This window comes from Saccostrea echinata, unplaced genomic scaffold (assembly GCF_033153115.1).
Source record: "Saccostrea echinata isolate AGI-Se365-2 ecotype Australia unplaced genomic scaffold, CSIRO_AGI_Sech_v1 ptg000009l, whole genome shotgun sequence".
Taxonomy (NCBI): domain Eukaryota; kingdom Metazoa; phylum Mollusca; class Bivalvia; order Ostreida; family Ostreidae; genus Saccostrea; species Saccostrea echinata.
Genome location: NW_026889758.1, coordinates 29,129,202 through 29,142,204, shown reverse-complemented (window position 1 = coordinate 29,142,204; position 13,003 = coordinate 29,129,202). Strand labels below are relative to the sequence as shown.

Sequence of the window (13,003 nt, the reverse complement as noted above, 5' to 3'; positions counted from 1 at the left end):
GTCTTAAAAATGTTCTTCTCAAAACCATTGGCCAGAAAAGAGAAAACTTCTATGAACTTTATTTGAAATAGTGTAGATTCAAGTTTGTTCAGATCATAGTCCCCATGGGAAGGGTAGGGTTACAATAGTCGAAGTTTTTACAGGGGAATACATGTACATAATAGGAAAAATCTTAAAAATCTTCTTCAGAACAGCAGTGCTGTGGTTAGTCATATTAATATACGAGAATTTTCAGGTAGTGCAGATTCAATTTTGTTCAAATCATGACCCACAGGGATAGGGTGGGTCCACAATAGGAGATCAAAGTTTTACATGGAAATACATGTATATAAGAAAAATATCTTTACAAATCTTTTTCTCAAGAATAACAAAGCCATTCTCAATAACAAGTAGACTATGATTAGTCAATTTCATGTAATATGTAAGTATCCTCAAGTAGTGTAGATTTAAAATTTGTTCGAATCATGGCCATTGGGGTAAGGGTGGGGCCACACTGAGATGACACTTTTTAGGTCACCTGAGTCACTGGGAGATAACCCATTGCTACTAGTATCTGTTTTTGTCCGTCATCACTTATCATCTGTTAACATTTGAACATCTTTAGTTTTTCGGGAACTGCTGAACCAATTTCAACCAAGTTTAGCACATAGCATCTATGGGCAAAGGGGAACAAATTTGTGATTTTTCTGGTCTCTGCCTCCCTAGGGTCTGAGGGATAGGGCCCATATAAAATATGGCCCAAACTATCAAAATGAATGGAATCTTCAAACGTAGGTAATCAAAGAATACACAGCTCAACTCAACAAATGTTATCGTTAAGTAAGTCAAAGTCCCACACTAATAATCTAGTAGTTTGCATCTCAAGATGCATCACTGATGCAATTTTAGTCCAGGTAGGGCTTGCAGTTACTTGGGAATGGATTTGTTCTAACAAACTTTAACCTGGTCACTCATTCAGAAAATGCAAGTCAGATGTAGCATAAAGAGCAAATCCGTTGATGCATCAACCATACATGTGTGGTCCAGGTAGGCCATACAGTTACTTCGGAATGGACCTGCTCAAAAAACTAACATTGTCACTAATCCAGAAAGCATAGGTCAATCCAGCATCTGAGGTAAGTCTGAGAGTGTTCATCCCTTGATGCATCCTCCAGGTAAGTTTGGTCGAGGTTGGGCTTGAAGTATCACTGGAATGAACCTATTCAAAAAACTTTAACATGGTCACTCATCTGGAAAATGTAGGTCAGATCCAGCATCCAAAGCAAGTCTGATAGTGTGCATCCATAGATGCAAAATCCATGCAAGTTTGGTCCAGATAGGGCTTGGAGCTACACTAAAGGAGTCTGCTCCGATATTAACCTGGTCACTCTCTGGAAAATGTAGGTTAAATCAAGCATTCAAAACAACTCTGGTAGTTTGCAACCCTTGATACCCATATAGTTTCTTGGTAAAAGACCTGCTCCAAAAATTTAAGCTGGTTGCTCATCTGGAAAATGTAGGTCAGATCCAGCATCCCAAGCAAATCTGGTGTGTACCAGGCACTAACACGCGTTACTCAATTTGTTTGCACACACCGTTGCAGTTATGAGACTATATCTTTCAAAAAATAATGATTCAATGCTTTTAAATGTACAAAGGACACTTGCTTAGTGTTTAAGGTATTCAATATATACAGATATTGTTTTTGTCACTTGCCTAGTGCTACAATTAAGTACACAGAGAGAAATCTCTAATGCCCGTATATTTACTCGAGGTGATGCTTCTTGGCTTCACAAACAACTTGGCTGCTTGCACGTGGTAACACTTGGTACCAACACTTGCCTCTTGGCTATACAATGAACTTGGTAATACTTGCTACCAGCACAAGCAACTTCAGGCAGACTCTAGCAATCTAAACTCCTTTCTCCATGAATTTACCTTACCATAACTCTTTCTATCATCAAACAAAACACCCCAGTGTATACATACTAAGTACAACTAGTCCTTTGCTACATAAATAATCTTTATGTCAATCCTTTATATCACTTGCTAAGCAAGAATTTGATTTTGAGCCTGCTTTGTTTGTTTAAACCAAACATTCATTTTTATTTTGTTTCTATTTATATAACATTCTTTCTTGTATTCTCAATCAATCAAATAACCTATTATTAAATTATATACAAGGATTTCTTGCTTAACAACATCTAGCAAAGGGGAGTAACTCTCATTTGCGTCACTTACTACAATTGTGTACTCTTTTTGCCTCCTAGATACCCAGGAACAAAGAAAAGGCACATTTACTTGTAATTTTATTTAATACATTCACATTGATATTATTGCATTTAGTTTGGTTGCTTAGTACTCAGGGGCAGAGGAGAAGATTTTCAAAGCATTAATGCATTTTTGCTGATTAATCAATAGAGTCTCACCCAAGCACAAGAACAGCTAACCCTGGGGATGTGAAATTCACAATTTTGGAAGAGGCACCCTTTCTCATCAGAAATATGTATTTAGTTTGTTTGCTAAATACCAAGGGGCAGAGGAGAAGATTTTCAAAGCATTAACTTATTTTCAGTATATAATAAATAAGCCCCCATCCCCACAAACCCCTGACCCAGGGGCCATGAAATTCACAATTTTGGAAGAGGCACTCTTCCTCATCATAATTTTGTACTTAATTCATTGGCTTAATACCCAGGAGCAGAGGAGAAGATTTTCAAAGAATTAATGCATTTTAACTATATAATCATTAGAGACCCACCCTAACACCAGAACCCCTGACCCAGGGACCATGAAATTCACAATTTTGGAAGAAACATTCTTCCTCATCACAACTATGTACTTAGTTCATCAGCTTAATACCCAGGAGCTGAGGAGAAGATTTTCAAAGAATTAATGCATTTTCACTATATAATCATTAGAGCCCCACCCTAACACAAGAACCCCTGACCCAGGGGCCATGAAATTCACAATTTTGGAAGAGGCCCTCTTCCTCATCATAACTATGTACTAGTTCATTTGCTTAATACCCAGGAGAAGATTTTTAAAGAATTATTGCATTTTCACTATATAATCATTATAGCCCCGCCCTATCACCAGAAACCTTGACCCTGGGACCATGAAATTCACAATTTTGAAAGAGGCACTCTTCCTTATCATAACTATGTACTTAGTTCATCAGCTTAATACCCAAGAGCTGAGGAGAAGATTTTCAAAGAATTAATGCATTTTCACTAAATAATCATCAGAGTCCCAGCCTAACACCATAACCCCTGACCCAGGGGCCATGAAATTCACAATTTTGGAAGAAGCACTCTTCCTCATCATAACTATGTACTTAGTTCATTTGCTAAATACCCATGAGCAGAGAAGATTTTCAAAGAATTAATGCATTTTCACTATATAATCATTAGAGCCCCGTCCTAGCACCAGAACCCCTGATCCTGGGGCCATGAATTTCACAATTTTTGTAGAGGGCTCAATGCTTATTACAATCATGCCAACAGTTTGACTGCTTGATGTCCAGGAGTAAAGAAGATTTTTAAAGTTTGCATTAATTTTGAGGTTTTAGCCCACCCCTCAGGCCACACAGGGGGCAGGGACCATGAAATTCACATATTTTGTTCCCCTTCACCCATAGATGCCACATGTTAAAATTGGCCGAAATTGGTTCAGCGGTTTCTGAGAAGGAGCTGAAAATATTCAAAAGTTAACACATGACAGATGATGCACAACAGACGAAAACGATAGCAATAGGTCACCTAAGTGACTCAGGTAACCTAAAAATAGAATTTTTGTGAAATCTTTCAAAATGTTACTCCTCCTACAGTTTTGGTCTGATTTTAATATAACGTGGCATTCAAGTAGACTACACTGAGATACATAATTGTCTTTATCGTTTTTTGATTTTGATGAATGATGTTGTTATGGTAACTAAAATCGAAATTTCTGTAAAATTCTTTTAAAAGGCTACTTCTCCTGCAGTTTTAGTCCGATTGCAATTAGTTTTGCCACAAAAAGAGACTAAACCAAGGATCATATCCTATTTATTGCTGTTGCAAAGTTTCAATTCCAAGTGCTACTTTTCTCCTCCTTTGTTATAAGTACAAACCATTAGAGCTACAGTCTCAACAGAGACTTCTGGTGTTTATGTATATATATATATATATATATATATATATATATATATATATATATATATATATATATATATATATATATATATATATATATATTTAATGTACTAGAGTCTCTATGTGGATAACATCGGAATCAAAATGTATTGTGTCAAAACTAATTCAGTTCAATCACTTTAATCATTCACACATCAAATAAAATCAGAACACAGCTTTACTTAAGTTAAAAATAGATGTACTGACTTCATACAAGGTGATGTTGGGAAACACAGTATGTAGTCCATATTAACTCTCAAAGTCTTGGTCTTATTCATGTAGCACATATATGATAATTCAAATCACTGTTTCACTCTGTTCCTCTATTTAGAATAATGACTTCCAAAGCTTTTTAAACATTTTTTTTTCTTGCATGGATACATGCTGATAAGATAAGCAATTTAGTACATGTCAAAATGCAGGCATTCACACAAGTAATAGATAGTGATGTTTTTTTAAAATGAAATCGTATCATCAAATTATCACCTGACATGTTACATTTCATTTATTCCTGAAATACATTTTTCATGGAAAGACTATGATTAAGTACTTTATAGGGAGATATCACAACTGCTATTGATAATCAATAACTCTTATAGTATATGCAATATACAACCATTAGTTCCCTTATATTCTAAAGCAAATGCAAAATTCATCATAAATGACGAGATGATAAAATCCATGGCAATTTTGGTATATTATACAGCTCTATAGACAGAATACTATTTCATTTGTTGTGTTTCTGGTGTAATATGTTCAAGCAAATACTAGCTGCACTGGTGACCCAGGATTATATTTAAAGTAATATACATGTATATTTTAAATTAAAAAATTCATATTTCTTTTATAATCATAAGCGTCTGTATACCTGTGTAGCTATAGCATATTTTATAGGCAACATAACAAACAGTGAAAAATACTGAGTTCATCAAACAATCTCAAAAGGTGACAAATAATTTTTTCAAAACAAAACAAAGTTACAAGTACAAATGTACTAACCAATTTATGTTTTTAACAGATCAATACACTATATCAAATGACAACAGAATAAAATGGTTCACAAATGATCCTGAGTTTGTTCTCTTTCCCCATTGGAGGTCAATTTGCATAAAATTCATGTTGAAAGGTCACAGAAATCCATTCATGCATCATAATCATCATCTTCAGCTGAATTGGGTGGAGTTTGTTTTGCATGTGATGCCATAGTGGGAGCTATAGGATTTATATTAGATTGAGACAAGTCCTGTCCTTGATCACATTGTGGCGGAGCCTTGGGGTAGACCGGCAGATGGGAGGGGCCAGGCATGGTGGCTGAGGAGTGATTCATACCTGGATGAGAGTCGTGTGGTGGAGGCATAGGATTCATATGAGGTGGGTAGGGATAACCTAATGAGGAGGGAAATGGGTAACCCGATGACATGTACATAGATGGGTTGTATGAGGGGTTGTTACACAGATTCAGGGGTTGTGTCTGTTGTGGCCTGAAAAGAAATATCATATCATTTACACATGGTATTAAAATAGCCTTTGCAATACAGTATACTGTATATGGGCAAAATAACTGTTAATAAATCTGTGAATTCAAGAAACAGTGAATAAGTTATCAATAAATTATTCATTTTTGTTTATTTAGAAATGATTCCAAACTGCCAGTAGATATATATTACATATAATCTTCAGTAATTACAAGTTGTACTAGTCATTCAAATACTTTAATTACCATACTCTTCATAAATTCAAATCAGCAGATAATGACCAGTATTTATGTTAAATAGCTATTTCAATAGCCAAAGCTACACCTGATCAATCAAATCACAAGGGTTTTGATTACCCATTAGTAAATTACATTACAACTGCGGTGTACCTGTCACCTCAAGGGCGGATCCAGCAATTTTTGGAAGGGGGGGTTCCAGGGTGGTGACCCCCCTCCCCCCCCCAAACGCGCGCACTCAAACATAGATTCACACACACACAGAAATTCTTAGGTCATGGTAAATAATATCTTTGTTTTATGTTGTAAAGGTAACCCCCCCCCCCAAGTCCGAATAAAAAAACAAACTCATTCCAGAAACTACTGAAGTCTTAAAATTGAATTTGCAGCATTTCCAAAGAAAACATAGAAATTTTATTTTACAAATTGAAAAACTTTTTTTTCTGTGGTAAGTTTTTGAATACCTATCTCAAACGAAGAATTACATATTATTTACTGTGGCCTTATGCATAATCCTTTTATTGACTTATTTGATTTAGTTCCTTCAAAAGATAATACGAAAATGGTACGCATGTAGCCGAAGATCGTCGAAATCCGATATCATGTTACTTATTATATGCTAGTATTGAAATAAATATTTTTTCCATTCACTCATAAATAAAAATGCTGAAAGAGAGGAATAGTGAAGGTAAATGGGGGAAAGGAAAATTTGATAGCAAGTGGAATATGAGCAACTGTTGTTTAAGGTTTATATTTAAAACGTGAGTTAGACGTACAGATATCTATTTCAACAAACCTTTTTATACTCTCTCTCTCGGCAAAAAACAAGGGGGGGGTTCCTGTACACTGAATGATATTATTTTGTCGACATAATGCATTTATCATCTTGTTAAGGTGTTAGCATATGGACTAGTGGAAAACTACTTTCTTACCCCTTCGGAAAGGGGAATTTTAAATATAGTATGACACAACTCATCGTAATAGCACCCAGAGAAGTCATTTGATGCTTATTGTCAAAGCTGTTAAACAGCATTTGTTGCAATGAATTAACAAATCTAACACCTTTAATTAAATTGAATCTAGTTCATGTAGTGAATACATCTCGTTGATGGACACTATTTTATTTTTTAACACCCAGTTATCATTCTGGCTAACTTGTAACGGACAAAGGGAGGTAACTTTCATTTCATATATATTCCGCTAATTCATAAAACCGCGATTGTGTCTGTGGACAGAAAAACGTGAAAATTACAACTCGTGAAATTAATCCCCTGTACAGTATTCTGAAAAGGTATAAAAATATTTTATTACATGTAATCATAATTCAATCAAAATTTGTTCTTAAAACAAGATGACCGATTTCTTTTCCACTCTGCAATTTTCTGGTGCATACATGTGTAAGTATTTATTTAAGGCACTTACATGTGATTATTCATTTGCATAGAGTAAGGATTATGCATTCCCTGTGGGGGTAGACCAGGTAGTCCCTGGGGAGGGTAGCAGCCTGGTGGAGGGTAAGCTGGATGGCTGGGCATACTGCTGGTGGATGGATAGGACATCATAGCCTCCGGGTTTTCTCCAGAGTTGATGGGATTTGGGTATGTGGCAGAGGGAATTCCCTGATGTTGATCATTATTAATGGCTGACATGGAGGACAGCTGTGTGTGCTGACTACTCTCTTCATCTGTCTCTGTACTGGAACCATTCTCATTCTCTTCCTCCTATTAACAAAAGGTGACTGTAGTTGTTTATTTATATACATGTATTTATAAATAGTGTTCCCCCATTTTACCACCAACATTTGTACCTCGGCAAATTTTGTGTTATAACGGGGGATGCATTAAAAAGGATTAATGTAATTAGGCACTTGAAAGCTGAAGAAATTGGCATTTATTGTTACTAAATCTTTATAATAATTTTGGTATGTTTAATTTTTAAAACAATTATCTATTGTTGATTGTTTTTATGATTGTTTTTTAGTGTTTAATAATAACAAGATGTCTGTGTTATTTTCTGATGCAAAGTCCTTGGATTCCAAATACTGCATCACAATTGATTCACAATTTTAAACCAAACTTTAAGTCCATGTTGGGCGTCCTAATATAACACACCTCCTTATTCAACACTTGTTAAAATGGAACAAAGTATAGGTATGTATGCATAGTATTCAGTTTTTCACGCCTAGGAAATGTAGAAACCCCAATTACTGCTTGTAAACACAACATGGCTTGATTATCTCATGAATATTTAGCTAACATAGGAAACCGACAGGGATTAGTTTTGCTCCATTGCACATGTCACCAGTGAAATTGATACTTCATTGTGCAATTTACTTCTCATTTCAATTAAATACATAAAATGTAATTTGGCTGATTATTTATGCATCCATTATTCTTAGTTATATTAACATGTTTTATTTTTCTACTGCATACAAAACCGGGTTGCAGAGTCAGATAAAAAAAAAATTAACAATATAATGATCATTTAATGATTAATATAAATGAGTTTTGAACATGTAGACTAATTTTTAGAGGTGTATAAATACATGTATGTTTGTCATTTAACTTTATTTTATAACGCAGAACTACCAATCCCATTTTTGAAAAAAGAATTTTTATTGGCGGTAATAACGGGGATGCTAATAATGTTAATAGACAGATTTGTACTCAAAATATGTTGGCAGATGGCAATCGGTGGGGAAATGGCATTAAAACGGGGTTTTATATAGTGAGGAAATTGGGACTTCAAATTTTTTTGGCGTTAAGCAGGGGTGGCATCATAATGGGGGGAATTATAACTGGGGAGCACTGTATATTGTGCACAAAGAATGTTCTCTTTCTTGATTTCCTTCTCCATACATTTAAACTGCCATTGCAAAATATATTACTAAGTCTGTGTTTCTAACATATTCTTTTACTACTTTCAAAAGAATACTGTATGTACAAGTCATGCATGAAGTGCATTGGACTAAATTGTCTTGCCACCTAAAACGGCAGTATAAATAGGCAAAATTTCCGACGGTCTCAATTTTAGGCCCAGGAAGGACCGATTGGTTTTTGGGAATATTTTGTAGTGGAAGTAGTAAAAGAATATGTTAGGAACACATGGTTAGTAATATTTTGAGATGGCAGCTTAAATATACAGAGAAATAAATCAGAAGTGCACATTTTTATGCGCAACAGATATACACTTTTTTGCAATGGGTGGCACTGTAGCTCTCTGGTCGTCCATTCCAATATTTTCAGACCAGCGAGCTACAGAGTTAAATTATTACTAATTACAGATGAATAACTGTAATTAGAACAAAGTACGTATATGAATAGCACTGTTGTATACAACTGTTTTACACTTAACTGAAAACATTTTTAACAAATTTTAGAACAATTGCTTCTATACCTACACCTAAGTTTGTTACTAATTCTTTCTATCTCTTTGCACTAACCTCTGAGTTGCTGTCTGATGAATTCTTTTTTCTTTTCTTTCTACCTTCTGTTCTTTGTTTTCTTGGTCTAGAATGAAAAAACAAGAGGCCCATGGGCCACATCCCTCACCTGAGCACATTGGCTAGGAAAAAAAGCAAAAATCAGTTCAGTATTGAAAAGTTAACCGGGGGGGGGGGGGGGGGGGGGATTTTAACTACCTAACAATGCTCTCATATCAATATCACAAATGACTTTGCTGTTCTTGAGCAGAAGATTTTTTCCCATATATTCATTTGTAAAAATTTGATCCCCCATTGTGGCCCCACCCTACCCCTGGGGGCGCTCATTTCAACAAATTTCATTTTATACTACCCAACGATGCTTCCATATCAATTTGACTAATCATGGCTTTTCTGTTCTTGAGAGAAAGATTTTTTCCTATATATTCCTCTGTAAACTTTGATCACCCATTGTGGCCCCACCCTACCTCCGGGGGTCATGATTTGAACAAACTTGAATCTACACTACCTGAGGATGCTTCCATATAAATATATAAATATGACCAATCATGTCTTTGCTTATCTTGAGAAGAAGATTTTTAAAGTTTTTTTCTATATACTCTTATGAAAAACTTTGACCCCCCCCCCCATTGTGGCCCCACACTACCCCCAGGGGTCATGATTTGAACAAGCTTGAATCTACACTACCTGAGGATGCTTCCATATAAATATGACCAATCATGGCTTTGCTGTTCTTAGGAAGAAGATTTTTAAAGATATTTTCCTATATATTTCTATGTAAAACTTTGATCCCCCACTGTGGCCTCACCCTACCCCCGGGGGTCATTATTTGAACAAACTTGAATCTACACTACCTGAGGATGCTTCCATATAAATATGACCAATCATGGCTTTGCTGTTCTTAAGAAGAAGATTTTTAAAGATATTTTCCTATATATTTCTATGTAAAACTTTGATCCCCCATTGTGGCCTCACCCTACCCCCGGGGGTCATGATTTGAACAAACTTGAATCTACACTACCTGAGGATGCTTCCATATAAATATGACCAATCATGGCTTTGCTGTTCTTAAGAAGATTTTTAAAGATATTTTCCTATATATTTCTATGTAAAACTTTGATCCCCCATTGTGGCCCCACCCTACCCCCGGGGGTCATGATTTGAACAGATTTGAATCTACACTACCTGAGGATGTTTCCACATAAGTTTCATCTTTCCTGGCCAAGTGGTTCTTGAGAAGAAGATTTTTAAATGATGCCATTATTTTTTCACTAATTCCTAATTATCTCCCCTTGAAAGAGGGCATGGCCCTTCATTTGAACAAACTTGAATCCCCTTCACCCAAGGATACTTTGTGGCAAGTTTGGTTGAATTTGGCCCAGTGGTTCTTGAGAAGAAGATGAAAATGTGAAAAGTTTACAACAACAACAACAACGCCAACGACAACGACAACAACAACGACAGACAACGGACAGATTTTGATCAGAAAAGCTCACTTGAGCCTTTGGCTCAGGTGAGCTAAAAAACCAAATCCATATTCATTAAATTAATGTACATATAAATCTCTTTCTCTCAATCAAAGCTACATTTTTAAAATTACCTGGGTGTTTTCTGTCGTTTTGTTAAGTCTCCTGTATTTGAATCTGTATCCTCCTCTGCTTGATGGTCAGGCACATTTGCCACCAGGTCTTTCAGAAAATCAAACTTTTTCTCTTGATAAATGGTCTGCTTGCTATAAAACAAATTCAATCAAATCAATACAGGTGTCTTAAAAGAATTAAAATTGTACATGATTTTAGATTATGATAAGTATGTTGCAGAGATATGGAGTTTTCTACTTTCATGAACAGTGCATGTTATATATTTATCAGTATTAACTCACATGTGGGATGTTGTTAGGGTTTTAGCATTCCTGGTTTTTGTGGTTTCACTGGTTTTCATTATTAGAGTCTCTATGAATTTCTCCAAAGCTCTAGCTTTTAGAAGTATTAAGAAATATACTTCTAATGAAATAAGCAGTATATAAGGAGGACTGGTATCATGTATGAACCTTTTAAATATCAATGAAATGTAGCCCTGTTTTGATAATCAGACAGTAAAAATAAAAATTTCAGGGATGCAATGCATAACACATACTTGAATGGAAAATCAACCCATCACATTGTTTAAGTTGGGTGAAGTTTTATTAAACTCTCACTCTCTTTTTCTTTCAAACTCTCTCTGGAATGAAAGACCTTCACATTCATAAGGTATACATATAAGTGTATATAAGGTAAGGGTTCCTAAATAAAATGATAATGTAATTTTAAGCTCTCATTTCATTTTTGTTGATGGTAACACACTTAAAGGATACATATAAGTACAGGTACCGCAGCTGCCACCTTTCCCACATCTTCATCAGTTTGCATGATTTTCTTTATTCGAGCCTGGAAATCATCAAGAAATTCACTAAGCATTCTTTTTTATGAATTTTCACGATGCATCAACATATCAAAATTAATACGCAAGTTTCAAGATTATCTCCCTTGGTGCACTCTTTCATTACAAAGGGGAGTTTTGTTTCTGCATAAGCAGGCAGGTGGAACAGTTATTTATATTGGATACATCATATCATCAATTATACCTGTCTATCAAAACTGATTGTCTGGATGTACTCAATACTGAATTAAAGTAAAGGTGTCAATTTTTTTTCTACAAAAAAAAAAAAAAAAAAAAAAAAAGGGAAAAAATGTGTAACAGGAAAGGAGAAAAAATGTGATGGACAAGACAGGGATTCGAACCCAGGCCCCGTGAATCTCCAGTCAGATGCTCTACCAACTGAACTATCTGGCCACCATCGATCAAACCCTTTGGACTGCCACACTTGTGTAACCTTTGGCAGTTTCTTGTGTGGATATTAAATAATTCTGCTGTAATGGTGTTATAAATGAAATCAAATACACAACTTTATTCATTGATGTCACTGATCATTGATTTCTCTGTCACTAACAATTTTTAAAAGTAAATAATAGCAATGTCTTTTCTTACAATATAATTTTATAAAAGTACTAATTGTACATGCAAATCACTTCTAACATTACATTAATTACAAAATAACAACTGTTCATATGTGCGAACCGGCTGGAAAGGGGGGATGTATTAAACATTTATAAAACATCACTCTTAATGATTAACATTTTAATAAAGAAGTAAACTGAATGAATATTGATCGAACATACTGGTGGAAACCGGGCGCTGAATTTCTTCTTTTTGCTAGGCATTTCTTCCTGGATTGGTAACCTTCCACTAATTTTTCTTCCACCAGCAAAAAAAATTCTCAAACCGGAAGTTGGCATAACGAGTTAGCTCATAGGTGGTGTTGGAAAAAAGGTACTTATTTCTTGGGACTTTTAGAACTCTTGAAATTCTTTGGGTGTATTATTCAATTTTTATCGTTATTTTTTATTGATTTATGCTTATGATAAATTTATTAGTTTCACTGTTTTTTTTTCGTGATCAATTTGAGAAAATGGTTAAATATTTATGTAAAATTCCTGCATAGCATTTTCATACAAAATACTAGTTTAATTTTAGTTTCATTGACATTTAACATTAACACTTCTGTCATAAAATAAAGTAAAAATTACTCAATATAATTTTCGACAGTTGATGAAAAAATTGCGTTAATACTTTTGAATGTACCATTTAATTATGGAGATC

At 34.9% G+C, this 13,003-nt stretch overlaps 1 protein-coding gene across 1 annotated transcript; it reads right to left on the bottom strand.

Moving 5' to 3' along the window:
• Positions 1-4,276: 4,276 nt before the first annotated feature.
• LOC133182170 (dr1-associated corepressor-like) lies at positions 4,277-12,642 on the bottom strand. Its single transcript, XM_061316910.1, has 7 exons — positions 12,523-12,642; positions 11,658-11,730; positions 11,187-11,280; positions 10,905-11,036; positions 9,305-9,371; positions 7,285-7,583; positions 4,277-5,632 (listed from the first exon to the last, which is right to left on the bottom strand). The coding sequence occupies exons 1-7, from the start codon at positions 12,637-12,639 to the stop codon at positions 5,293-5,295; spliced, it is 1,122 nt and encodes a 373-aa protein (XP_061172894.1). The 5' UTR covers positions 12,640-12,642; the 3' UTR covers positions 4,277-5,292.
• Positions 12,643-13,003: the final 361 nt, after the last annotated feature.